This window comes from Notolepis coatsorum (genome assembly GCF_963971535.1).
Source record: "Notolepis coatsorum genome assembly, chromosome: 9".
Lineage (NCBI taxonomy): Eukaryota > Metazoa > Chordata > Actinopteri > Aulopiformes > Paralepididae > Notolepis > Notolepis coatsorum.
In genome coordinates, this window is record NC_140173.1 from 32,489,732 (window position 1) to 32,517,692 (window position 27,961).

General features: G+C 45.8%; 1 protein-coding gene across 1 annotated transcript in view; it reads right to left on the minus strand.

Moving 5' to 3' along the window:
* Positions 1 to 22,312: 22,312 nt before the first annotated feature.
* Positions 22,313 to 27,961, minus strand: part of lrpprc (leucine-rich pentatricopeptide repeat containing) — a gene marked incomplete at its 3' end in the record, with an annotated part of 275,324 nt that continues 269,675 nt past the window's right edge. The window contains exon 37 of the mRNA XM_084321823.1: positions 22,313 to 22,449. Coding sequence (XP_084177949.1) covers positions 22,313 to 22,449 — 137 coding nt within the window. The remainder of the gene's footprint in view (positions 22,450 to 27,961) is intronic.

Here is a 27,961-nt window from a genome sequence, read left to right on the forward strand (position 1 = left end):
TGGTTACTGTAACTGAGGGGTACAATTCCCTGACTGTATTGATAAGTATGGTATCATTAAACCACTACCGATTATGTACTTTAAATACTGGCCACACAGTACATGATATAGATATGATGAACACTTTCCCACCTGATGAAACGAAGTCCACACAAATGTATAAATCGAATATTTTATATAGCAAAGGGTATATACAACGTTCACTTAATGACATTTATGATTTGAATGCACTTGTAAGGCAAATGAGTATTCGTAGGCAAATCAACATTGAATGTCCAATCTCTGGTTACGCAGGGAGCAAGTATACAACCTGGTTCTTTAGGGAACTATAGCGATGGTACTTAAATGATTATAGCTGGATACACTAAAGGGGGGTCCCGCTGGTTGTAAGTCAGTAGGGGGGGGGGTTAGGGGAGCCGCCGGCGATATCCCATCTGGCCAACGATTTGTTGGGAGAATTCAGAGTGCTGAACACGGTGCCCACAGAACCTCGGTCCACAGATGAATACAGCTGGGCCCTCTTGTAGACGGTAGCTGCCGGTCCACAACGAAGAGACGTGAGGCGACCTCACTCGGGGTAGAGCGCCGTCTCACCTGGACTCCTCTCGGGGGGTAGTTCCAACACTCAGCAGTGTTGGCTGTTATCCATGGCATAATCAAAGCACCCAAAGCAAGTAGATAATCCAAGCCGTGTAGGGCTCGCCGTCGTCCGGGTAAAGTAATCCAATGTACAGGTCCACTCGTCCTGGCCCAGAACTCCTCGGATAAAAGCACCACACGTGGTCTGCCCAGCCTGGTTAAGACTCTAGATAACGCCAGGAACGATGGGGGTACTGCTCACTTTATAACTCTAACCGAACGATGCACCATACATAATAGACTATTATTAACTTAATAGAAATACGTCCCACTCGACGGTATAGTGCCAAACTATGACAATTCAACTATTAATCCACACGATGTCTCAATGCCTATTCTGAGGCCAAGTAGGCCATACTGCACCACACGTGGGTCGTGGGTGAGGCTTCACGTCTGTTACTAGGTTGGAGGGTAAAGGACTAATGGACTAAAAGAAAGTTCTACTTTACTTGCGCCATATATATATGCGCTGTGAACAAATAGTACCATTCGTATTTCGCCAGACGTATTCCTACGCGGAACCGGGCTTGTAACGACATGTTCGTCGGCACGATTGAACTTGAACCAAGGGGCTTGGCTGCTGGCGCCAGGTTCTTGTCCAATGAGAGAATGAAACTATTATGGGCTGTTAGTAGACTAAAGGGATATTCAGTGTATATGTACAAGGAATATACAAGGGATATCAAACGATATACAAATACTATTAAATATATATCCATAAACAAATATATATATTCGGTTCAATCTGATCCTTCACAACAGCCGCCCCCTAATTAGTCCCACCTAATTAGCTAAGCAGAGACAGATTAACCGCACTGTCTACCACTCAAGGTCCGCTGTAAGGGTCAGTCAACTCACAAAGTCGTGGGGTCATGGTCGTCATCGATAGTGTCTGGGAGTCTGGGCAGTTCCATTAGCCTCGCCACGGGTCGTGTGTAAGTTCGCCCTTGGACGAGCACCTCGGCTGCTCGGACCTTGCCATCGGCACCGGTGATCACTTTGCTTACGCGGCCAGCCGGCCACATAGCTCTGGGTAGTGACTGGTCGATAATCATGACGACTGTTCATTCTGTCAAATTGTCTCTCTCTTTTACCCACTTCTGGCGGGTCTGTAGAGACGGTAGGTAGTGGAGTAGGAAGCTGTTCCAAAACTTGTCAGCTAGTACTTGACTGTACCTCCACATTCTTCGGCCGTTCGCTTCTTCAGGCCTGTACATTGTCTGGGGTAGCGCGGGGTCCAGCCGCCCCATCAAGAGTGTGTTGGGGGTGACTGGGTCGACATCTGCTATATCACTGGAGACGTAGCCGAGGGGCTTGGAGTTCAATACTCCCTCGATCTCCGTGAGGACTGTCATTAGGACTTCTTCCGCCACAGTCTGGGCCCCAAGCACGGCGTACAGGGCTGTCTTTATAGAACGTACTTCTCGTTCCCAGGTTCCACCGAAGTGGGGTGCGTTCGGGGGATTAAACTGGAAGTCAATCTGGGATGGAGCGAGGTGGGTCTTAAGTTCTGGGCCCATAGCTTGGAAGCTCTCTCTCAGCTCTCTTTCTCCGCCTTTGAAGTTTGTCCCGTGATCAGACAACAATGTAGACGGTTTTCCTTTCCGTGATGTGAATCTTCGGAAGGCCATAAGGAATGAGTCTGTGCTCATGGTTGGAATGAGTTCGATATGTATCGCTCTGGTGGTCATGCATTTGAATACAATACCCCACCGCTTCTCGGTTCCTCTTCCTTTCTTTATGTACAACGGGCCAAAACAGTCCATGCCTGTGGAGTGGAATGGCTTGTCGCCGAGTCGGAGGCGACAGGGAGGTAGGTCAGCCATCCGGGGTATGCTGGGCTGCGACGTGTTTCTGTAGTGCAAATGTAGCACAGCACGGGCTGCATGTGGTTCCGAAGGGGAGGACTTCCCACTGGTAGATGGCTGGGTGCTCATCTCCGATCCTCTCTCTCCATAGGAACCGCAGCAGGGGCTTGTCCTCCTCCACTAGTCTCACCTGCAGGAACATCCCTTTGATATCCCCGCTGATAGCCACCTTGTCCTGGCGGAAGCGTAGTAGCACGCCTAGTAGAGAGGGGCCGAGTGTGGGGCCGGGCAAGAGCTCTTTATTCAGATTTTGGGATCCGATCTGGTAGCTGCAGTTAAACACAATGCGATCCTTGCCGTTGTGGTGGACCTTGTGGTGCGGCACGTACCATGATTCGGTCGTCTGATCGGCCTCTTTAATGTCAATCTTTGTCACGTGTCCCGCTGTGATTAGCTTCTCAATCTCAGCGCGGTACACACTCTCTTGAGCGGGGTCTTTGGCTAGGCGCCGCTCTGTGTTCAATAGATACCGCTCCGTGGCGTCTTTCTTTGCGTGAAAGGTGGGCATTCTCTCTCGCCTCAGGAGTGGAGTTGCGTATCTCATCACTCCGCCGACTGTGACTCTCTTTGTCCCTTGCTCGAGGAGGTTTATGGCGTAAATGTCTTCTTTAGAACGAATGTCTTTCTTTTCGTTCTTAAAGGGTATTGTCTCTAGTGTCCATAGCCTCTCGACATGCTGCAGGAGAGTGGTGTCTTCTTCTGTCGCTCTAGAGTGGAGGCAGCTAGTGGCTGCTGTTCGGTTGAGAGATTTAGCGAGGGGGCCTTGTAGTGTCCACCCTAGGCGGGTCTCGACTGCTGCAGGACAGCCTCGGGGTCCTGTATGGACCCGGTCTATCGGGACGATGAGGTCTGCATGGTCGGAGCCTATCAGCAGGGTCGGGGTGGCGCCGTCTATGAGCGGGATAGGTAGTTGACGCAGGTGCACATATTTATCCATCAGCTTGGCGATGGGGTAGGTGTACTGTGATAGTCCTATTTCTTGGCTGGTGAAAGCATTTGTAATCCTATACCGTCGCTCTGGCTGCCCGCTTGCTGCGATAGTGAAGGAGACATTCTCGCCCTTTATCGTCTTTAAATCTCTTCTTATTGTCCGAATCGTCATTTGGTTCTCGCTCCCCCGCAGTCCCAGCTGGGCCGCAGCGGACGCGAGCAGAAGGGTCTTCTCTGACCCGTCATCAAGGACGGCGTAAGTGTCCATGACTTTATCTTGGTAGCTCAATGTTACACGGACTACCTTTAAGAGCACTTGGGCGCCGCTGCTGCTGGCGGGGTCAATGTACATGACACTTGCCTTGGTGCTGCTCGATGATGCAGGTGCAGGCTTTCTTCTGTTACTGTCGTGTAGTACATCTAGATGGGCTCCGTCGCACCGACTGCACCTCTTCTTTAGGCGGCATTCGGCTGCCATGTGACTGCGCGCACATCGGTAACAGCGCCTGTTGGACTTTATCCATTGACTCACTTCTTCTGCATTCATCTTTGTGAACAGGTCACATTGTGACAGCCAGTGTTCCTTCTCGCAGTACGGGCACACCATCTTCCACTTCTCTTTTCTCGAGGGGGTACTGTGGTTCTTACTGCTCGGTACTGATTCTGATTGGTGCATGACAGTCACCGATCTTCTTCCATCGTTTATTCTCCTGGGTCCCTCTCTGGAGCTTGGTGTGCTCCGCACGAACGTATCCAGTCGTAAGCTGCTGACTTCTCTCGCCAGGAAGTCGGCTAGATCGAGGAGGGATGGTTCGGGACCGTTAGGATCACGGTGGTCTCTCTGCCGCCTGAATCGCTCTTGTCTGGCGGGTGGCAGCTTCTCTAAAATCCTCTCGACGTTAGAGTTGGCGTATAGCTCGTGCATACCCTTTTCCCGTTGCGCTCCCAGCATCCCTACCAGGGACTGCACTTTTATAGACAGGTCGTCTAATGAGCGATTGTCTGTTGCTGGGGGTAGGCGATCAATATGCCTTATCTCTTGGATTACGTAATCCCATATACGTCCATATCTCTGGTCCAGCGCTGCTAGAGCCGCGGTGTATGGGGTCGTAGAGGTGGCATAGGCTAGCGCTATATTGTGCGCTCGCGGTACTTTCAGGTGCTTCAGTAGTATTGCATACTTGTGGCGTTCATCAGCGACATCCACCATCATTGTCTCTAAGCACATCCGGAGCTCCGTGTACTGTGCTCGATTCTCATAGGTGAAGTCTGGAAACGTCGGCGTGGCAATGTATGACGCCGTGGATGGCTGATACATCGGCGAGCGCTGGGGGAGAGACCTCCTAGGCGAGTCTCCTCTTGCGCCTCTCTGTGGGCTGGTACCGGCAGGGTACCATGGCCCGCTGGTCCAGGTGCTATTCCTCGGGGCTGGTCGTGCGTCATGCTCACCCGTGAATAGAGTCGGGGGTCTGTAGCGCAGCGCCGCGGGGGTATAGCCTGGGCTGTACTGGACCTCTTGGTCCGGTGGAGTACTGTGCTGTCGTCGGGCTTGGTTCTCCTCCTCTCCCTCTTTTTCTTCTATCAGGTCCTCTAGATCCTGTAGTCGTTTATTTAGCTTCTCCGCAGTGTATGCTGCTCCTTCCTTGTAGCTGGGTCTCGCTTGGACCGGTCTGGGAAGGGGGTCTGCGGGGGGTATAGGCTTGGTCTGTTGGTCAAGTTCAGGGTCGCTTGCTCGGTTAGGAGACGCTGCCCTTGACTGTTGTCTCGACGAGTTCCTTGAACCCCTGGCGGAGGGAGAGGGTGTTGCCTTGAGGATCAGCTGCTCCATTAGCTGCGCTTGTAACTTGTCGCGCTCGGCTTGTAGTCTGTCGCGCTCGGCTTCGCGCTTGGTGAGATCTGCTTCTCTTTGGGCACCGGCAGCGGCGCGCTGGGCGTCGGCCCGGTCTCTTGCCATATTCTCTTCCGTCTGAAGGCGTCTCATCTCCAGGCGTATGCGCTCTTCTTCGCTCCGTTGTTGCGCTTGGAGTTGTTCGCGCTCGCTAAGCGTCTGTGCTTGGAGTCGATCGCGTTCACCCTGGAGTCGATCGCGTTCACCCTGAAGTCGATCGCGTTCGGTAGAGGCTGTCAGGCTGACGAGGAACGCCTGTGATAGCATCCTCTCCGCTTCGTTGGGGGAAGACGGTTGTAGAGGTGAGCCGCTCCTGGCTGTACTCGTTGGGGAGTCCTGGAGCTCTATTTCCTCGGCGCTCTCCTCCTCTTCTTCCGTGCAGAGTTCTCTCTCTGTAGGGTTGTCTTCCTCCCGGGGCTGGTCGGGGACTACTTCTTCGGTATTGGCGGGGGGTAAAGGCATGTCAGCTCCCTCCTGGTCCCCACCGTGAGCTTGGTCAGTTACATTAGAACCCACTAGGGCCTCTTTGGTCGGGGTAACCTGGTCGTTAAGGTCAGACATAATTTTACTTTCTACTTTTACCGCGTTTACCGTTTGTCGAAGGCTAGGTAGTTGACTGACAGCGTAATCCTCTAAGTACTGAGGTGTCTGTCGTCTGCGCCGCAGGCGTTCTACGTTAGGAGGACCGTTTCGTGGAGTGTTCATCATAGGCCATTTCAATATTAATAACACTATATTAATATTACACTAGTTACCCTCCGGCTCGAAGGACCAATTGTAACTGAGGGGTACAATTCCCTGACTGTATTGATAAGTATGGTATCATTAAACCACTACCGATTATGTACTTTAAATACTGGCCACACAGTACATGATATAGATATGATGAACACTTTCCCACCTGATGAAACGAAGTCCACACAAATGTATAAATCGAATATTTTATATAGCAAAGGGTATATACAACGTTCACTTAATGACATTTATGATTTGAATGCACTTGTAAGGCAAATGAGTATTCGTAGGCAAATCAACATTGAATGTCCAATCTCTGGTTACGCAGGGAGCAAGTATACAACCTGGTTCTTTAGGGAACTATAGCGATGGTACTTAAATGATTATAGCTGGATACACTAAAGGGGGGTCCCGCTGGTTGTAAGTCAGTAGGGGGGGGGGTTAGGGGAGCCGCCGGCGATATCCCATCTGGCCAACGATTTCTTGGGAGAATTCAGAGTGCTGAACACGGTGCCCACAGAACCTCGGTCCACAGATGAATACAGCTGGGCCCTCTTGTAGACGGTAGCTGCCGGTCCACAACGAAGAGACGTGAGGCGACCTCACTCGGGGTAGAGCGCCGTCTCACCTGGACTCCTCTCGGGGGGTAGTTCCAACACTCAGCAGTGTTGGCTGTTATCCATGGCATAATCAAAGCACCCAAAGCAAGTAGATAATCCAAGCCGTGTAGGGCTCGCCGTCGTCCGGGTAAAGTAATCCAATGTACAGGTCCACTCGTCCTGGCCCAGAACTCCTCGGATGAAAGCACCACACGTGGTCTGCCCAGCCTGGTTAAGACTCTAGATAACGCCAGGAACGATGGGGGTACTGCTCACTTTATAACTCTAACCGAACGATGCACCATACATAATAGACTATCAGACATCAAAATATGGATGCAAAATAACTTTCTTAAACTAAACTGCAATAAATCAGAAATCATTATTATCGGTCCAAAATCCCTCACCAGCCACACCCAGGATTTCACCCTAAACATTGATGGTACCATTGTCACCCCCTCCACTCACGTCCGTAACCTTGGCATCATCCTGGACCCCACCCTTTCTTTCCTCCGCCATGTGAACCACATAACCAAATCGGCCTTCTACCACCTCCGGAACATTGCCCGTCTCCGCCCCTCCCTATCACTCTCCGCTGCTGAAACACTGGTTCATGCATTCATATCATCACGACTAGATTACTGCAACAGCATCCTCTACGGCTCACCAACCACTATCCTCAATAAACTCCAATATGTCCAAAACTCTGCTGCCCGCATGCTCACCTCCACCCGTCGCTCTGATCACATCACCCCTGTCCTCCACGACCTCCACTGGCTTCCAATCAAATACAGGATACATTTTAAAATACTACTCATCACATTCAAAGCCCTCAACAACCTTGCCCCTCCCTACCTGTCCGACCTCCTCCACCGTCACACGCCCACCCGTCGCCTTAGGTCTGCAGATGCCAACCTCCTAACACCTCCCACGACCAGGCTCCGGACCTGGGGCGACAGGGCCTTCGCTGCTGCTGCCCCCTCCCTCTGGAATGCCCTCCCCAGCCATATCCGTGATGCAAACACCCTGACATCTTTTAAATCAGCCCTCAAAACTCACCTTTTCAATCTTGCTTTTGACCTCTAATTCTGTCGGTGTTATTTTATTTTATTTTTGTCATGTATTATTTTTGTTCTGTTTTTTGTTTTGCCATAGTTTGTCTCTCCTGCCCATGTAAAGCGTCTTTGAGCACCTGGAAAAGCGCTATATAAAATAGATGTATTATTATTATTATTATTATTATTATTATTATTATTATTATTAACTTAATAGAAATACGTCCCACTCGACGGTATAGTGCCAAACTATGACAATTCAACTATTAATCCACACGATGTCTCAATGCCTATTCTGAGGCCAAGTAGGCCATACTGCACCACACGTGGGTCGTGGGTGAGGCTTCACGTCTGTTACTAGGTTGGAGGGTAAAGGACTAATGGACTAAAAGAAAGTTCTACTTTACTTGCGCCATATATATATGCGCTGTGAACAAATAGTACCATTCGTATTTCGCCAGACGTATTCCTACGCGGAACCGGGCTTGTAACGACATGTTCGTCGGCACGATTGAACTTGAACCAAGGGGCTTGGCTGCTGGCGCCAGGTTCTTGTCCAATGAGAGAATGAAACTATTATGGGCTGTTAGTAGACTAAAGGGATATTCAGTGTATATGTACAAGGAATATACAAGGGATATCAAACGATATACAAATACTATTAAATATATATCCATAAACAAATATATATATTCGGTTCAATCTGATCCTTCACAACAGTTACTATTGGGCTTCTAGCCTTCTACTGAACTTATTGTGAATCAGCTGATAGGGTTTTGGCTAGACTAACCAGGAAGGGAGTTGGGAATTGGCATAACGACTAACAGTGGGATGGGAGAAAAATCGGAAAAAAGAGGAGGGAAAAAAAGAGTAAAAAAAAAAAAAAAAAAAAAATAGAATTGCATTATTTACAATATAAAAATATAAAATGCCTTTTTTTCATTAGCAAAAACTAGACAAAAATCATCAGTTTTCTGCAACTAAATCTAGACAAAAACAAAAAAGACAAAATCGAGACTAACACTGACTAAGACTAAAATGCTCAGACATTTAGTTGACTAAAACTGACTAAACGAAAAATAAATGCAGATGACTAAATATGATGAAAACGAAAAAGGAGCACTTGACACATGACTAAGACTAAAACTAAAATGAAAATAGCTGCCAAAATTAGCACTGGTACAATACAGTACAGCTCAATACAACAACTGCTAAGAGGATGAAGACCAGAAAAATACTTTAGTCTTGTTTACATAAGGGTCCTCCATTTTCAATTCATCAAAACATTTAGAGACATACAAATATATATATACAGTACTATGTAAGAACGAGAGAACATCATAAAAATTGAAAACAAAAGGAGAAGAAAATGTACATTAGAGGGGGCTGGGGGATTTTGACATTTACCGGGGCCAGTTTCTAATTGCAGCCACTGGTAGGTGCTCTTTGAGAGCGGTTTTGAAGGAGGGTAGGGATTCACATTCCTTTACGGCTGTTGATAGGGCGTTCCACATTATTGTGGCATAGTTGCGAAACGAGTTTAGTCCCTTGTTTGAGCCTGGACCACCTGTAAAGCCCATAGCAAGGGTTGGTATGATGTACAGAAAGAATCTTTAATTGTTATTCTGGCTCTGAAGAACCTTTTATATATAGTAAGGGTGCAAAAGAATGCTTAATAGCTCACCAGAGGTTAACTACAAAAGACCCCTTAAAAGGTTCTATTAAAGCCCAACCTCCAGGTTAAACCCTACTGATCAATTATGGGTAGTTTACATCATTGGTATATAATTTCACGGGGACGGGGTGTACAGAGAGGAGAGAACCATTTTGGGTCGGCCGTTCATGCCGGCCAGCGAGCCGGATGTCGGGATATGTTGTTAGCACAATAGCTACCAAGCTAAGCTATGTTATCTACTAACGTTATAAACACAATATGTGTACAACGACACAATGATTTACATTATTACAAATATGGTAACGTGGTTGTGGCTTTTACAAATAGTGGTTAGCTTTAGAGATGGATGGATGGCTATAATCACGGAGCAATAGTGAGGTGAAACAGATACATTTTCATTCGGCTAGTAGTAGCAAGCATATATCTATGGTAGCAAGGCTCTCTGCCTGCCACTAGCTGTGTGACTCTCAGCGCCTCCTGGTGTCCTGCACCTGTTGTGACGATCATTTCGATTACACACGCACGTTATGAACCATTGATTAAAATATGCATGTGCGTGGTGATTGTGTTGGGCAGACAAAATGTTTGATAAAAACGCTAAAACTGGGTCAATTTCAATACTTTTTTTCCCCCTTCTTCATGAAAGTCACTGTTGGCCTAGTCCACATTGTTTATTGAACAAAAATACAACGTGGAGGTTGACCTTTAAGCAAGTTTCTAAAAAGGCTCAGTATAGAAACATAAATTGCTTTTAGCCGCAAAGAACCACTTCATGGTACAATATACTCAGAACCTTTTGTTTTTAGAGCGTGGCGTCCTGAAGTACAGTAGCTCTACTGTCAATCAAACAATACAGACAGCAGTAGTGTCACCACACCACAGGCACATCTCCCAAAGTGAGACCATGAAACATACAGAGCAGTGGGAGGAAATATTATATCATAAAGGTAGAATCTGTAGTGCAGTCAAACAGTGACCTCTATAGGCAAGAGAGTCCCACTTGGTATTATACATTTAGTCATTTAGCTTTTATCCAAAGCGACTTACAAATTGTGAACAGGAAGTCAGCAGGAGGGGTACAACTCTGGCAGCTAAGGGTCAGTGGTCTTCAGGGGTGCGTTGCTGATTTCAAAGCTGGTTGCACTGTGTTATAATTACGCCACGTGAATGCACGCTCCCGCGCATGTGCATAAATGTTCCCTCGCATAAGCACAGACTAAAGATAATGCCTAATTGCCTCTACGAATGGAATGTAACACATTTCATTCTCAAGTTTTGTGTGAATGTATCCGAGAACGTATTTGAACACACCTGACGGCCTGCGCTATTGTTATGCACAGTAGCCAGGTGGGTACTTACTTAGCGAGTTGGCGCATCAGTCGAGTGCAGCGCATTCCTGTGTGCACGCACGTGCACATCTGTGCGTGTGCGTGCTTCTGCTCACAGAGCCAGTTGCACGGCGTGCAACCCCGTCCCATGAGCAACGCACTCCTGGTGGTGTTGTTCATCTAGCAGTGTTACCTAGCATGATAGCTAGTGGTGTATAGGGATAGTAACACAGTAGTAAGGTACATAATAGTAAAAGACAGTAAGTGTGACGACCCTCCCCCACAGTGTTTGCTTGCTTGTCCCTGTCTGGGGTGGAGCTGGCAGAGCAGAGCTGGGGGAGGGTCATCAGGCTAACTGGGGCACACCTGGGTCGGGGTGTCCCAGTCAGATATAGAGGGAGGCTTCCGGTAGTCTCTCTCTCTCTCTCTCCACCTGTTTTGTTCCTTTTGGTTGTTTGGACACTTGCTTTTGTTTTGACACACTGCTGCTTACACACTGATACTCATTGACATTGGCTGATGATTAATATATTTAAATAAATTATTTTGTTATTTCTTAAATTGTGCCTGTGTCTCCCCTTTCTAGTTGCGAGCTTGAGCCAGCTCGTAACAGAAGGGTTCGCTTTTTGTTGTTGTTTTTCTGAATGTATTTCAGATATTGATTGAAGAGGTATAATCTAATCATAGGTAGATAGTGGTGAGAGCACTCTCCCGTGACTGTAACGATTGTTCAATTCCTGGTTGTAGCGTTTGTTTTGGATTTCTGCCGATATGATGCAGAAATATATGACCCTATACGCTATAACATAACGTACATTATGTACCTTTTGTCCTGTGGTCGATTAGTACTTTATATAGGTGTTCTGGTGAGACCGTGTTGCGTAACAGCGGGTCCCCGTGTTCCGCTCCTCAGATTTACACTGATCCTCAAGGCCGACATGGGCTGCTTTCCTTGTACGATGAACCTTACCTGCTCCGCCTTGACCTATCCTGAGTGGTTTCTTCTGCTCCCCCGGGGACACATGGCCCTGAGCCATCGTCTCGGAGCCCATCCTGTAAACATATGCTTGCAGTTGTTCTTAGTTCTATGAATGAATGAATGAATAATGAATAATAATAATAATAATAATAATAATAATAATAATAATAATAATAATAATAATGCAGGACCTCTTTAGAGTGTCTTTATTTGGCATGCAACGACATGGGACAATGGGCGGCACACACACAGGAATACACACACATACACACATTGTCTTTCTCAGGGTCGCCGATGCGATTGAGCTCTGCGCTTAACCCATCCCGTCGTTCTTCCGCCCAAGGGCAGCCGGGAGCAGACAGGGCGTCGGCGAGTTACCGCGCCCCGGGGACCAATCCAAGTGCTCCTGCCAGTCTTCGTCAGGGACGTGACAGCGATCTGTTGTGCATGTTTTTCCATTGGGTTTCTCTTATCGGGGGCGACAGTGTTATTCTTGCTGTGAGGCGACAGTGTTAACCACTACACCACTGTGCCGCTCTATGATGTGAATGAATGAATGAAAACTTTATTTAACAGATTGCAGAATGGGTACAATACAGTGTGAATGAATGAATGAAAACTTTATTTAACAGATTGCAGAATGGGTACAATACAGTACGGCTCAATACATACAATTGTTAAGGGGATGCAGACCTGAGAAAGACGTTTGTCTTGTTTCCATCAGGGTCCCCCATTTTCAATTCATATAGACATATATGACATACATGACATACAGATAGTCAGTACTGCTACATCTATACATTTATGACATACCAGATTTGCAAATACAGTACTGTTTGTGATACAGAAGGAGTCAAGAAAAGGGAGTATATACATTTGACGTAGAAACTGTACATTGGAGGAGGTTGGGTGGGGGGGGTTGGGTACATTGGGATATTGACAACCATACTGGGTAATTTACATTGGAGGTGGTTGGGGGGGGGGGGGGGGGGCGGGGGGCACACTGTATAAACAAGTAACACTGTACATTGAGGGGGGGGGGGAGGAGACACTGTACAAACAAACACAATTGTACATTGAACTATTGACAAAACCATACTAGGTAAATGACTGTACATTGGAGGGGGTTGGGTTAGGATATTTACAGGGGCCAGTGTTGAATTGCAGTCTCCCGTAGGTGTCCCTTGAGAGAGGTTTTGAAAGTGGGTAGTGATCCACATTCCTTTACAGCTTTGGGTAGGGCGTTCCACATTGATGTGGCATAATTGCGAAACGTGTTTAGTCCCTTATTTGAGCCGAATCTGGGTTTAACATGATTTGTGGAGCTCCCTCTGGTGTTGTGATCGTGGTATTCACTGACCTTTGGGAAGTATTTTGACATGTACATGGGTACCTTGGTCGTGTAGTGTATCTTGTAGACCAGGCCCATTGCAAGTTGTTGTACTCTGTCGTCTACTCTAAGCCATCCTAGGTTGTCAAAGTGGGCAGGGGTGAGGTGGGTTCTAGGAGTAAGGTCAAGCAGTAGTCTGACCAGTTTGTTTTGAGATGTTTGTAATTTTGTTTTTAGCGCCTTTGAGGTGCTTTGGTACCATGAGGTGCAAGCATAGCAGTACGGCTCAATACACACAATTGTTCAGGGGATGCAGACCAGAGAAAGAAGTTTGTCTTGTTTACATCAGGGTCCCCCATTTTCAATTCATAGTGACATTTATGACATACACAGCATACATGACATCATGACATTTATGACATAGGGAAATTTTTTACTTATTATACTTATTTATACTATCTTATTATTATCTAGCACACTCTCAGGAGCGAAACAGAAAGAAACATTTCATGCAAAGTATTCTGTATTTCTGTATGACAAATAATAAAGAAACTTGAAACTTGGACATACAGGTATATACGGTAGTACCGTTACATTTGTGACATATACGATATGCAAATATACAGTACTGCTACCCAGAGATCCTAACAGAAAATATATACATACGGTGGCGAAGAGACTGTCTATTAGGAGGGTGTGTGTGTGGGGGGCGTTGGACTTTTACGGTGGCCAGTTTCGAATTGCAGTGTCCCGTAGGTGCTCTTTAAGAGCGGTTTTGAATGTGGGTAGGGATTCACATTTGTTTTACGGCTGTGGGTAGGGCGTTCCACATTGTTGTGGCATAATTGTGAAACGTGTTTAGCCCTTTGTTTGTGCCGAATCTGGGTTGCACATGATTTGTGGAGCTCCCTCTGGTGTTGTGGGCGTGGTATTCACTGACCTTTGGAAAGTATTTCGACATGTACATGGGCACCTGTGGTGTAGTGTATCTTGTAGACCAGGCCCATTGCAAGTTGCTGTACTCTGTCGTCTACTCTAAGCCATCCTAGGTTGTCAAATTGGGCAGGGGTGAGGTGGGTTTTAGGAGTAAGGTCAAGTAGTAGTCTGACCAGTTTGTTTTGTGATGTTTGTAATCTTGTTTTTAGCACCTTTGAGGTGATTTGGTACCATGAGGTGCAAGCATAGTCACAGTACCCTTGAATGAGTGCTCCTGCCAGAGTCTTCAGGGTGTTCTTGTTTACCAGAGAGGAGATCCGGTACAAGAATCTAGTTTGTTGGTTGACTTTTTTTATTACATTGGATGCCATTTTGTCACATGAAAGATTTGCCTCTAGGATGGAACCCAGGTATGTAATTTTATCTTTCCTTGTGACAATATTCTCACCCACTGTAACTGAGAAGCTGTCGTTCTTGCTGAGTTTGTTATTTGATCCGAAGAGAATGGACTCTGTTTTACCCAGGTGTAATGATGGTTTGTTATCAGTTATCAGCCAGGTGCAGATTCTGCCGAGTTCCGAGCTGAGGGTTCTTTTCAACCTGTAACTTGTTCTTGTCAGAGACCAGCAGGGCTGAATCGTCCGCGAACAAGAACAAGTTGCAGTCACAAGCTGACGACATGTCATTTACATAAATTAGGAACAGTAGCGGTCCTAGTATGCTTCCTTGTGGAACACCACAGCTCACTGGGAGGGGGAGATAGAGTACCATTTACCTCCACATTCTGTTCTCTCCCCTCCAGGTAGGATTGCATCCAGCTTTTAGAAGACGTGTGTTGTCGGGCCTTAAAGAAGACGTGTCCGGCCCATGGGGACATTAACGTGTGTTGTCGGGCCTTAAAGAAGACGTGTCCGGCCCATGGGGACATTAACGTGTGTTGTCGGGCCTTAAAGAAGATGTGTCCGGCCCATGGGGACATTAACGTGTGTTGTCGGGCCTTAAAGAAGACGTGTCCGGCCCATGGGGACATTAACGTGTGTTGTCGGGCCTTAAAGAAGACGTGTCCGGCCCATGGGGACATTAACGTGTGTTGTCGGGCCTTAAAGAAGGCGTGTCCGGCCCATGGGGACATTAACGTGTGTTGTCGGGCCTTACAGATACATTTGATTTGATTTATGATCTCCCACATGATGCCTCTAGTCTCTGGGTCAAGAACAGATACTATGATCCAAGCCTGATATTGGGAAGGAATATGATTTCTATGCCGGGCAGAGAGGGGTACGGGTTGGAAAGATGGAGGACCAGATGTTTTCTTCAAGAATGATCTGATGTTCAGCTGGTGTAGAGGGTCAGAGTGCTGTTTTTATAGACCAGTCACTAACTCACACACTTATTCACTCATTCGCTGTTAGCTACTCTGCCCCCTAGTGGTGGCTCACAGGCATGGCACCTTATCCAGCTCAACCTATGGAAGAATGCTTCGCTTCTATGAGGCTTGACATGGTAACCAACGGTTACGTGCTGCCATGTTGGAATTTCTAAACAGTGGTAAAATTATTCAGTCAAATGAGGGGAAATCCCTGCTCTACTGGTAATACGACACAGCTGTATATGTCCACGTGTGTCTGAATACACCTGCATATAACCCATAGCTCTGTCTGTAGATATCTGTCTATATCTGTACATATCCATTACCTACTTTTACTGGGTACGCTGCTGGCCAGTATGACTTACTACCATACTGTCTTTATACCTGTATCACTGTACATATTGATATTACAACTCTGTACATACATCTGATTAGCACTACACTCAGTAGTACTCATTTATATATTTTATACTCAGTTTAATCACCTGTACATTGTAGATCACTATTGTTGCACATTACCGTTACATTTGCACTCTGGTTGGATGCCAAACTTATTTTCGTTGTACTTTGCTTGTGCTGTATAATGACAATACATTTGAATCTAATATAATCTAATATACAATATTTATTACATGGCGTTTTAACATTCGCCGAAATGCTTGATTGTGATTGGTCAATAGCGCTCGGTTGCCCATAGCAGCGGTCCGTTATTTTGCGATAACGGACCGCTGTCAGGGGCAACCGAGCAATAATGACCGCTGTTCGCAGCTGGAGCAATCAAGCCCACTGACACACACTGCATCAGTGCAATCAGACACACCTGCCGGCGATAATAATAATAACTTTATTTGGGCTGACAGCGGAGCCACAGAACAACTGCGTCTGCATTTGATCTCGTCTTGTCGATGGTGTAAATGAATTAGGTATATTGTTAGTAAGTTAGCCATGTAATAAGCGGGATAATGTATAGCTATACTATACTTCACTCTGCGAGGCGCCTCGGTATTCTAAACTCCATGTCGGTCAATTATTTTGCGACAATGACCTCGTAGCTATACATTATCCCTTACATATATAATAAACTGGTCATATACAATATATATAATAAACTGGTAATATACAATATATATAATAAACTGGTAATATACAATATATATAACAAACTGGTAATATACAATATATAAAATACATTAAATTAATTGTGGACTTTTGGACTACATACACACATCTTTCAAACCACAAAAAATTACTCAAACACCAATTCTTTGAGTTTTAACATTATTTATTTGTCTCAGCATAAATACTTCTGTACATAGTCAACTTCATCATCATCACCATGGCGAGGTGGGAGGAGTTAAACATCCAACAGTAAGAATTACAGTATTACAACAATAATTATCATTGTCTCTAACAACTTATATAAAAAAAGAAAAACAACATTAAAGAATGAGAGGACGAAGTGAGGAGGAGGAGGAGGTGGAGTTTATTACACCGCTGGTGTCTTGTCTTTGTCCACATTTTCTCGCATCTGTGCAGCATAGAAGGTAAACGTCTCCTAGAGAGAGAGAGAGAGAGAGAGAGAGAGAGACCATGGGGAAGAGAGGACAGACCATTTACTTAATTTGAAACAGGAAAGAAACGCTATTCTAAAGGTTTTGCGCGTGTGTGTGTGTGTGTACAAGCGAGTGTGTTCGTGCGTGCATGCCTGTATGTGTGTGTGTGTGTAAGAGCGTGTGTGCGATCGTGTGTGCATGCATGCCTGTATGTGTGTGTGTAAGAGCGTGTGTGCGATCGTGTGTGCATGCATGCCTGTATGTGTGTGTGTAAGAGCGTGTGTGCGATCGTGCGTGCATGCATGCCTGCCTGTATGTGTGTGATCGTGCGTGTGTATGTGTGTGTGTAAGAGCATGTGTGCGATCGTGCGTGTGTATGTGTGTGTGTGCCTAAGAGCGTGTGTGCGATCGTGAGTGTGTGTGTGTAAGAGTGTGTGTGCGATCGTGCGTGCATGCATGCCTGTATGTGTGTGTGTGTAAGAGCGTGTGTGCGATCGTGCGTGTGTAAGTGTGTGTGTGTAAGAGCGTGTGTGTGTAAGAGCGTGTGTGCATGCATGCCTGTATGTGTGTGTGTGTAAGAGCGTGTGTGCATGCATGCCTGTATGTGTGTGTGCGTGTGTAAGAGCGTGTGTGCATGCATGCCTGTATGTGTGTGTGTGTGCGTGTGTAAGAGCGTGTGTGTAAGAGCGTGTGTGCATGCATGCCTGTATGTGTGTGTGTGTAAGAGCGTGCGTGCATGCCTGTATGTGTGTGTGTAAGAGCGTGCGTGCGTGCATGCATGTATGTATGTATGTGTGTGTGTGTGTGTGTAAGAGCGTGCGTGCATGCCTGTATGTGTGTGTGTAAGAGCGTGCGTGCGTGCATGCATGTATGTATGTGTGTGTGTGTGTGTGTAAGAGCGTGTGTATGTTGGTCCTCACCAGCACCAGGGTTGAATAATTGTCTTATTCCATCAGTTAAAAATATTATTTGAAAGTACAACTTAATAACATTCATTCTCTATGTGAATATGTGTGTGTGTGTGTGTGTGTGTGTGTGTGTGTGTGTGTGTGTGTGTGTGTGTGTGTGTGTGAACGTGCATGTGTGTGAGAGTGTGTGTGTGTGTTAAGGCTGTCCCGAAGCCTGTTTTTGGCAGTGTTGGGAAAGTTCACTTTCTACATGAACTAGTTCAGTTCACAGTTCACAATTTTTTAAATGAACTAGTTCAGTTCATAGTTCATAATTCAAAAATTTTAACTAAAGTTCATGGTTTCAAAAATGAACAAATTTATAGTTTATAGTTATTTTCTCAATACGTTGCTGGGAGCTATATTATTTGTAAAAATTATTTAACCACAGACAGCAATCGGAATACTGGCATTTCCATAACGCTTTGCTGCCGCCCATTCAGTCCACACTAGTAGCAGCTGCAGCTTTCATCTCTACAGTATATTTTCAAAAACATGAGGAAAAACTTTGCTTGAATTGTCTTTGAATTGAACGTTTGCATATTCTCAATGTGCCGTTTAAGGTTTGCTGTCGATGTACAGACTTGCTTCTTCAAACCGGGTGGACAAAGTTTACAGACAAACGTTAGATTTTTTCCGTCTGAGTCAGTACTGACTTTAACGTTAAACTCTTTTAAATGCTCATACGCCGACGTCGTAGAGGTAGAGTCTGACTCTGAGCGAGTGCTGCTGCAGCTCTCGGCTTCTGCTCGCCGATTCCGCGGTTCCACTGTTTGTTGTGAGGAGTCTGATGACGTAGCCAGGGGGTGATAGGCGCGTTGCCAGATTGGGTGGTTTTCCGCATTATTTTGAAGCCTGTTTACGGTGTGTTTTAACTGGGTTTTCGGCTGAAAGGCATATGAAATCTGGCACACCTTTGAACGCCGTTATAATAGAGTGCTGAGAATGAACGCACTTTTGAGCGCTGAGAATGAACATGTTCTCAATTACGTTCATTTAGCGGAAATACAGTACGTTCAGTTCACGTTTGCCCAAAATACGAACGCGTTCAGGTACATCACTGGTTTTTGGGATTCGAACTTCGTCAGTTTTAAAAAAAAATAATTATCATAATTTTAAAAAATAAATATCCTCAAACTAAATCCTAAATTTGAATAAAGTGATTAATCTGATTAAATAATTTTTTTTCTTTTTTTATTAAATCAACTTTCCAGACCCAGCCCAGGGAGAAGCCCCAGCCCAACTAAATCAATTAAATCTACTTTCTTTAATGAATATAACTCATCAGTTTTAATACTATAATATTAGTGTAGCCTAATCTTTATCTGCAACTGTGAAGAAAAACTAAAATGAATAGAAACAAATATAAAAAAAATTTAAATGAATTATTTTAATATAAATTCTAATGTAGATTGAAAATTCGAATGCAAACATAACGAACGAAGGTTCGAACGTTTGGGCTCAGCCCTAGTGCGTGTGTGTGTGAGTGTGTGTGTGTGAACGTGCGTGCGTGTGTGTGAGAGTGTGTGTGTGTGTGAGGGTGTGTGTGTGAACGTGCGTGCGTGTGTGTGAGAGTGTGTGTGTGTGTGTGTGTGCGTGTGGGTGTGTGTGTGTGTGTGCATTACCTCCCTCCCTCCTATAGTAAACACCCCCTGGGGCCCCAACTAATAGACTCTACTCTGCAATCAGGTTGTATCCTTTCATCTTTAAATCCCCATTAATACACAAATAAGGGATTTGTAGCAGACTCCCCCCCCCCACACACACTCCCACACTCACACACACGACCCCCCCCTCTCTCATGGAGGCTAATTAATCAGTGTTTTGATCCAGACAAAGGGCTTGTTTTAGGCAAGAAGGTGAGTGCTTCTCTGCAGATTACAAGCTGCTAACAGCACTGTACCACGCCTTATTAACACAGTAATTAACTAGATACATAGATGCCTTCGCCACGCAGTGGGGTGAGAGAGGGAGGGAGAGAGAGAGTGAGGGGGAGAGAGAAAGAGGTGGGGGAGGCTAGAGAGAGAGAGAGAGAGAGAGAGATAGAGAGAGAGAGGAGAGAGAGAGAGAGAGAGAGAGAGAGAGAGAGAGAGAGAGAGAGAGAGAGAGAGAAAGAAAGAGAGAGGGGGAGAGAGTGAGGGAGAGAGAGAAAGAGGTGGGGGGGAGTGAGAGAGAAAGAGAGAGATAGTGAGGGAGAGAGAGTGAGAGAGAGAAAGAGAGAGAGTGAGGGAGAGAGAGAGATAAATAGAGAGGGAAAGAGAGAAAGAGAGGTGGGGGGAGAGAGCGAGAGAGAGGGAAAGAGAGAAAGAGAGGTGGGGAGAGAGAGATAAAAATAGAGAGGGAAATAGAGAAAGAGAGGTGGGGGGAGAGAGAGGGAAAGAGAGAAAGAGGTGGGGAGAGAGAGAAATAGAGAGGGAGAGAGAGAAAGAGAGAGGTGGGGGAGAGAAATAAGAGGGAAATGGAGAGGGAGAGAGAAAGAATTTATCAGAATAAATCAAATTACTACACAGCTAAAACAAAACTACATCACCTATTGGAAAACACAAACAAAAGCACAGAGCAAAATGCTATCTGGCTCTAAATCGACAGTACACCATAGCAGATTATTTGAGCATGGTGACTGATCAACAACTAAAAAGAACCTTGACAAAATACAGACTGAGTGAGCACAGCCTCGCTGTTGAAAAGGGAAGGCACAGGAAAACCTGGCTTCCCGCAGAGCAAAGGCTGTGCTGTCATTGCATCCTCAGTGAGCCTGAAACTGAGTTGCACTTCCTCACCAAATGTGAAAACAAAAGGTTTTCTTGCACTACCAGATACAGGAAAACTACCAGTCCTACTAGGGGAGGACTCCCATGTTTGTTATTAATCATTTGCTTTGGCAACATGTACAAGTTGCGTCATGCCAATAAAGCCATTTGAATTGAATTGAATTCAATAGAGGGGGGGATAGATAGAAAGATATGGAAAGAGAGAGAGAGAAAGAGATGGATAGAGAGGGGGAAGAGGAGAGAGAGATGGAGAGCTAGGATGGAGAAAAAGATATCATGGAGAGACAAGATGAAGGGAGTGAGAGAAATACAGTATATGGAAAGGTAGGAGAGGGAGTAAAGGGAGAGAAATGTGAGAGAAAGAGATGGAGTGGGACAGAAAAGGGAGAGGAGATGAAAGAGGGAGAGGAAAGAGGGAGAGGGAAGAGGGAGAGGAAAGAGGGAGAGGAAAGAGGGATAGGAGGACAGAAGAGGAGAAGAAATAGGGAGAGGAGAGGAAAGAGGGACAGGAGGACAGAAGAGGAAAGAGGGACAGGAGGATGGATGGAGGGGAGGTTGACTTGGTGGAAACTTTTGAGGTGAGCCGAGAGCTCGGAGTGAGAGGAGGAGAGAGAGAGGAGTAGAGGAGAGAGAGGAAGAGAGGAGGAGAGGAGGAGGAGGGAGAGAGAGGAGGGAGAGAGAGGAGAGGAGGAGGAGGGAGAAAGAGGAGAAGGGAGAGAGTAGAGGAGCAGTTATTTTGACATCCACCTCTCCTGCTCTCTCTCCTGTGCTTCTAAAACCTGACTATACTTTACCTTGTTGACATGCTGTGAATAATGCATCTCTCTCTCTGTGTGTGTGTGTGTGTGTGTGTGTGTGTGTGTGTTTGTCGACTATAAATATACTTCTACATGAACTTACAAAACAGCCTCCAAAACACTCCATCTCACTTTCACACACACACTGCTTCTGACACACACACACACACACACACACACACACACACACACACACACACACACACACACACACACACACACACACACACACACACACACACACACACACACACACACACACACACACACACACACACACACACACACACACACACACACACACACACACACACACACACACACACACACACACACACACACACACACACACACACACACACACACACACAGAACAGTAAAACACAATACAATTAGTCCGAAAAATCGCAATTAGATTGTGCAGCCCATGTCTGTCTTGTGTGTGTGTGCATGTGTGTGTGTGTGCATGTGTGTGTGTGTGACTGTCCTGTGTGTGTTTGTGTGCATGTCTGTCTTGTGTGTGCGTGTGCGTGCATGTGTGCATGTCTGTCTTGCGTGTGTGTGCATGTCTGTCTTGTGTGTGCGTGTGCGTGCATGTGTGCATGTCTGTCTTGTGTGCGCGTGTGTGCATGTCTGTCTTGTGTGTGTGTGTGCGTGCATGTGTGCATGTCTGTCTTGCGTGTGTGTGCATGTCTGTCTTGTGTGTGTGTGTGCGTGCATGTGTGCATGTCTGTCTTGTGCGTGTGTGTGCATGTCTGTCTTGTGTGTGCGTGTGTGCATGTCTGTCTTGTGTGTGTGTGTGCGTGCATGTGTGCATGTCTGTCTTGCGCGTGTGTGTGTGCGTGTGCATGTCTGTCTTGCGTGTGTGTGTGCGTGTGCATGTCTGTCTTGTGTGTGTGTGTGTGACTGTAACTCACAGGAAGGGGACGACCTCTCCTGCCTCGTGGAACATCTGGGCCAGACGTTTGAGTGACAGCACGTCTACCTCCACCCCTTCCTGTGACATCTGTTCATACAGAGCCTTGGCTGATCCAAGATCCTTATCTACACCTAGAGAGAGAGAGAGAGAGAGAGAGAGAGAGAGAGAGAGAGAGAGAGAGAGAGAGAGAGAGAGAGAGAGAGAGAGAGAGGGAGAGGGAGAGGGAGAGAGGGAGAGGAGAGAGAGAGAGAGACATTGTCACATACACATAATGTAGCAAGTTTCAAGATCAAATCCCATCTACGAAATAGAATCAATACTAATCATTTTAATTTCATAAATTTGAGCTATTACTGTTATTTCTGTTTTGTTTTGAGTTTTGTTTGTATGTTTGTTTTTTGAACAGTTTATTTTCTTTCTTTTCCCAGCATTTTAATCACTTAGTTGCCCTATTTCTGTAACATTTTCATTGGACTATTGATGTCATGATGTTGATGTTTGTGCCAATGTGGCTGTAATGTTTTGTTATTTGTCAAGGACCCCAGGAAGACTAGCTTGTCGCCTAGGCGTCAGCTAATGGGGATCCTTTTAATAAAATAAAATAAAAATAAAAACATGTTGTTTATGCAATAAAGAACATCTGCAGCAAAGACATGAGGCAGTGTGAGACCAGGGTAGAGAGACACTCGGGGCCCTTCTCACTCACCCTATTCGTTTCTATTTTGTTCCGTTCTGGCCCGTTCCGAGATCTGATGCGAACTCCCCCCCCCTCTCCCCCCTCTAGTTTGCGTACACACTGCAGTCTTGTTTCGTTCCGGGTTCTGTTTACGGTTTGCCTTTTGAGCGTTTACGCTTGCCGTAGGTGATGATGTCACGTTCGAAAATGTAAACACAGGAAGTGTTAACATGGCGCTGGAGATTGGATGCTGATATAAATGAATAAATAAGCAATAAATATGAAGTTATATTTGAACCTCTGTTGTCAAGCCTTGTCAATATAACCCACCCCATTTTATCACGAATGGATGTAGAGTTCGCTTTTGAGCGTTTCCCAGGGCTAACGCTAAGCTAACGGTTAACGCTAGTTAGCTTAGCCTAGTCTAGTATAGCCTGTAGCACTTTTTCTTTTCAGCAAAGAACGTGCAATAAACAAAACGGATACATTCACTGTGTGTTCTGCCTCTTTCTCACGAATGGAACTCTGTTGTAGAGTCCGCTTTTGAGCGTTTTGCAGGGTTAACGTTAACGCTAAGCTAACGCTAGTTAGCTTAGCCTGTCCAGCAGCTAACATTATCCCATCGTTCGTGGCAATTATATTACATGTCATTGATCTACTGGTCGACCACGGCCGACTGGTTGGGCACCACTGGTCTAATAGAAATAAATGCATTCAAACAAGAAACTAATGTATAGAAAATAGCATGGCAAACAAAAATTGCCAGGCCTAATGCGAGCCAGGGAAGTGCTGTGCGTTTGTAACGTGGCTTCATGTTTTCATCCACTTGTTTTTGGTTGAGGTCTGAACTCTCAAATTGCCCATAAATATCGTTTTTGTGGGTATTCTGCAGTTGTTGCTGTGTGTGGTGTTATCTGCCCAAAATTCAAGCAAGCTTGACAGTAACGACACTGTGTGTGTCACGCCCCCGCACCCGCACGGCCCGATTCCGAGACCACCTAATCCAACTGATCCCGTTCAGCGGGGGGTAAAACAAATAAGCGCCGTTTCGCATCCCAAAAGGGGTGAGTGAGAACACTCCCCCCCGTTCCCGGGAGCAGTGATTCGATACCCAAACGTAAGTGAGAAAGGGCCCTCAGTGTGTGTGTCTGAGAGCGAGGCGAGAGAGTGAGAGACAAGAGTGAAAGAGCAAAAAAAAGAAGTAAGTAAAGAGTTAGAGAGAGAGAGACAGAGTGAAAGAGCAAAAAAAGAACAAAAGTAAAGAGTTAGAGAGAGAGAGAGAGAGAGAGAGAGAGAGAGAGAGAGAGAGAGAGAGAGCAGAAAAGAGGAGAGGTGAAGAGAACACAGGGGAGCTAATCCTGTCCCCTGTGGTGGCTAGCTAATACTAATTAAATATGCTGCTCTGTGTCTGGTGTGAGGAGAGATGGAGAGGAGAGGAGAGATGGAGAAGAGAGGAGAGATGGAGAGGAGAGATGGAGAAGAGAGAAGGAGAGATGGAGATGGAGAAGAGAGGAGAGATGGAGGAGAGATGGAGAGGAGAGATGGAGAAGAGAGAGGAGAGAGAGGAGAGAGATGGAGAAGAGAGAGATGGAGAGGAGAGATGGAGAAGAGAGGAGGAGAGATGGAGAAGAGATGGAGGGGAGAGGAGGAGAGGAGAGATGTAGAGGAGAGGAGGAGAAGAAAGGAGGAGAAGATAGGAGAGAGATGGAGGGGAGAGGAGACATGGAGGAGATGAGGTGGAGAGGAGAGATAGAGAGGAGAAATAGAGAGATGGATATGAGAAGAGATGGAGATGAGAGATGGAGAAGAGAGGAGAGATGGAGAAGAGATGGAGAAGAGAGGAGGAGAGATGGAAGAAGAGAGGAGGAGAGATGGAGAAGAGAGGAGAGATGGAGAAGAGAGGAGGAGAGATGGAGGGGAGAGGGAGAGATGGAGAAGAGAGGAGAGAAGGGAGAGAAGAGAGGAGAGGAAGAGATGGAGAAGAGAGGAGGAGAGATGGAGGGGAGAGGAGGAGAGGAGAGATGTAGAGGAGAGGAGGAGAAGATAGGAGGAGAGATGGAGGGGAGAGGAGAGATGGAGGAGATGAGGTGGAGAGGAGAGATAGAGAGGAGAAATAGAGAGATGGATATGAGAAGAGATGGAGATGAGAGAGATAGAGAGGAGAGATAGAGAGGGGAGAAGAAGAGATGATAAGAGAGATGGAGAGGAGATGAGAAGAGAGATGGAGAGGAGAAGAGATAGAGAGGGGAGATGAAGAGATGAGAAGAGAGATGGAGAGGAGAAGAGAAGAGAAGAGAGATGGAGAGGAGAAGATAGATAGATAGATAGATAGATAGATAGATAGATAGATAGATAGATAGATAGATAGATAGATAGATAGATAGATAGATAGATAGATAGATAGATAGAAAACTTTATTGCCCTTTCAACACATGGTTGATTGGGATTTGTCTTGGTGCCAACATACAGTACGTAACAGTATAAAAACATACAATATAAAAACACACAAGAATACATACGATGCAATCACCACAATAGAAGTATTTCACAAACAATAAATTAAATGCTACAGTACTTAAAAGAGCTCAGTGTTTTAAATATATACCACCACTATAATAATTGCCACTATAATAACTGAGGCGAATTCCCTCGGTAGATAGAGCGGTCTGCATCGGATGGCGAGTGTCTCTAGCTCAGGGGAGCACGACCGGTGCATCATCTTCGTGTCAGTACACCACCTTTGATTGACGCAACAGCCAAGGCCGCCGCCCCGTTGTTTCAGCGACTCTGAAGTGCGATCCGCCCGGTGGAAAGAGGACCCGTCTAGCTGCAGCGCGGAGCCGGGTATGAAGCCAGGGTGAAGCCACGTCTCGCTGAAGCACCTGACGGAGCAATCTGCGTAGTCCTTCCCGAGGTGATGTTAACATGGCCGGCTCATCCAGTTTGTTAGGTTAAGGATCGCACATTTGAGAGTATTATACTCGGTAGGGATGTCCGATATTATTGGCCGATATTGGCATTAAAATGTAATATCGGAAAATATCGGTATCGGTTTAAAACGTTTTTTTTTTTACATTTATTTAACCTTTACTTACCCAGGCAAGCAAGTAAGAACTAATTCTTATTTAATGTATTGTCAAAAGTATGCATAATGTTGTGTTAATTCTACAACAAGAGATATGTAATGTTAATTACCTGAAATTATTCCGTTTTTGGGGGGGGGGGGGGGACCCCAAATATATCGATGGAGAGGAGAGATAGAGAAGAGAGGAGAGATAGAGAAGAGAGGAGAGATAGAGAAGAGATAGAGAAGAGAGGAGAGATAGAGAAGAGAGGAGAGATAGAGAAGAGAGGAGAGATAGAGAAGAGAGAGGAGAGAGAGAGAAGAGAGATAGAGAAGAGAGGAGAAATAGAGAAGAGAGATAGAGAAGAGAGGAGAGAGAGAGAAGAGAGATAGAGAAGAGAGGAGAGATAGCGAGAAGAGAGATAGAGAAGAGAGGAGAGATAGAGAAGAGAGGAGATATAGAGAAGAGAGGAGAGAGAGAGAGAAGAGAGATAGAGAAGAGAGGAGAGAGAGAGAGAAGAGAGATAGAGAAGAGAGGAGAGATAGAGAGAAGAGAGATAGAGAAGAGAGGAGAGAGAGAGAAGAGAGGAGATATAGAGAAGAGAGGAGAGAGAGAGAAGAGAGATAGATAAGAGAGGAGAGAGAGAGAAGAGAGATAGAGAAGAGAGGAGAGATAGAGAAGAGAGGAGATATAGAGAAGAGGAGAGATAGAGAAGAGAGGAGAGATAGAGAAGAGAGGAGATAGAGAAGAGAGGAGATATGGAGAAGAGAGGAGAGATAGAGAAGAGAGGAGAGATAGAGAAGAGAGGAGAGATAGAGAAGAGAGGAGAGAGAGAGAAGAGAGGAGAGATAGAGAAGAGAGGAGAGAGAGAAGAGAGGAGAAAGAGAGAGAGGAGATGGAGAGGAGATATAGAGAAGAGAGGAGAGATAGAGAAGAGAGGAGAAATAGAGAAGAGAGGAGAGATAGAGAAGAGGAGATATAGAGGAGAGGAGAGATAGAGAAGAGGAGAGAGAGAAGAGAGGAGAGATAGAGAAGAGAGGAGAGAGAGAAGAAAGAGAGGATAGATAGAGGAGAGATAGAGAAGAGAGGAGAGATAGAGAAGAGAGGAGAGATAGAGAAGAGAGGAGAGATGGAGAGAACAGGATGTAAAACATTTTAAGAGTGGTGGAGCGTGTCACGATTAGCACGCTAGGCTAGCCAGGGCGGCTAACTCATTAGACGACATGTGTTCTTCCTCTAACCCCCAAACGCCTGGCCACTACACACACACACACCTTCCTCGGCCTTGATGCATTTTTTATCTGCACATTAATGACGCATTAGCCACAGGCCAGCGAGTCGATCGCTGCACCACTTTTGCTGATCTGCTCTCTACAAGAGAGCGTTTGTGTTTAACATACCATAACCTTTCATTGTGTGTGTGTGTGTGTGTGTGTGTGTGTGTGTGTGTGTGTGTGTTGGACATAGCATAACTTCTCACTGTGTGTGTGTGTTGGACATAGCATAACTTTTCATTGTGTGTGTGTGTGTGTTGGACATAGCGTAACTTCTCACTGTATGTGTGTGTGTGTGTGTTGGACATAGCATAACTTTTCATTGTGCGTGTGTGTGTGTTGGACATAGCGTAACTTCTCACTGTATGTGTGTGTGTGTGTTGGACATAGCATAACTTTTCATTGTGCGTGTGTGTGTGTGTGTTGGACATAGCATAACTTTTCATTGTGTGTGTGTGTTGGACATAGCATAACTTTTCATTGTGCGTGTGTGTTGGACATAGCATAACTTTTCATTGTGTGTGTGTGTTGAACATACCATAACTTTTCATTGTGTGTGTGTGTGTGTGTGTGTGTGTGTGTGTGTGTGTGTGTGTGTGTGTGTGTGTGTGTGTGTGCACGTGCTTGT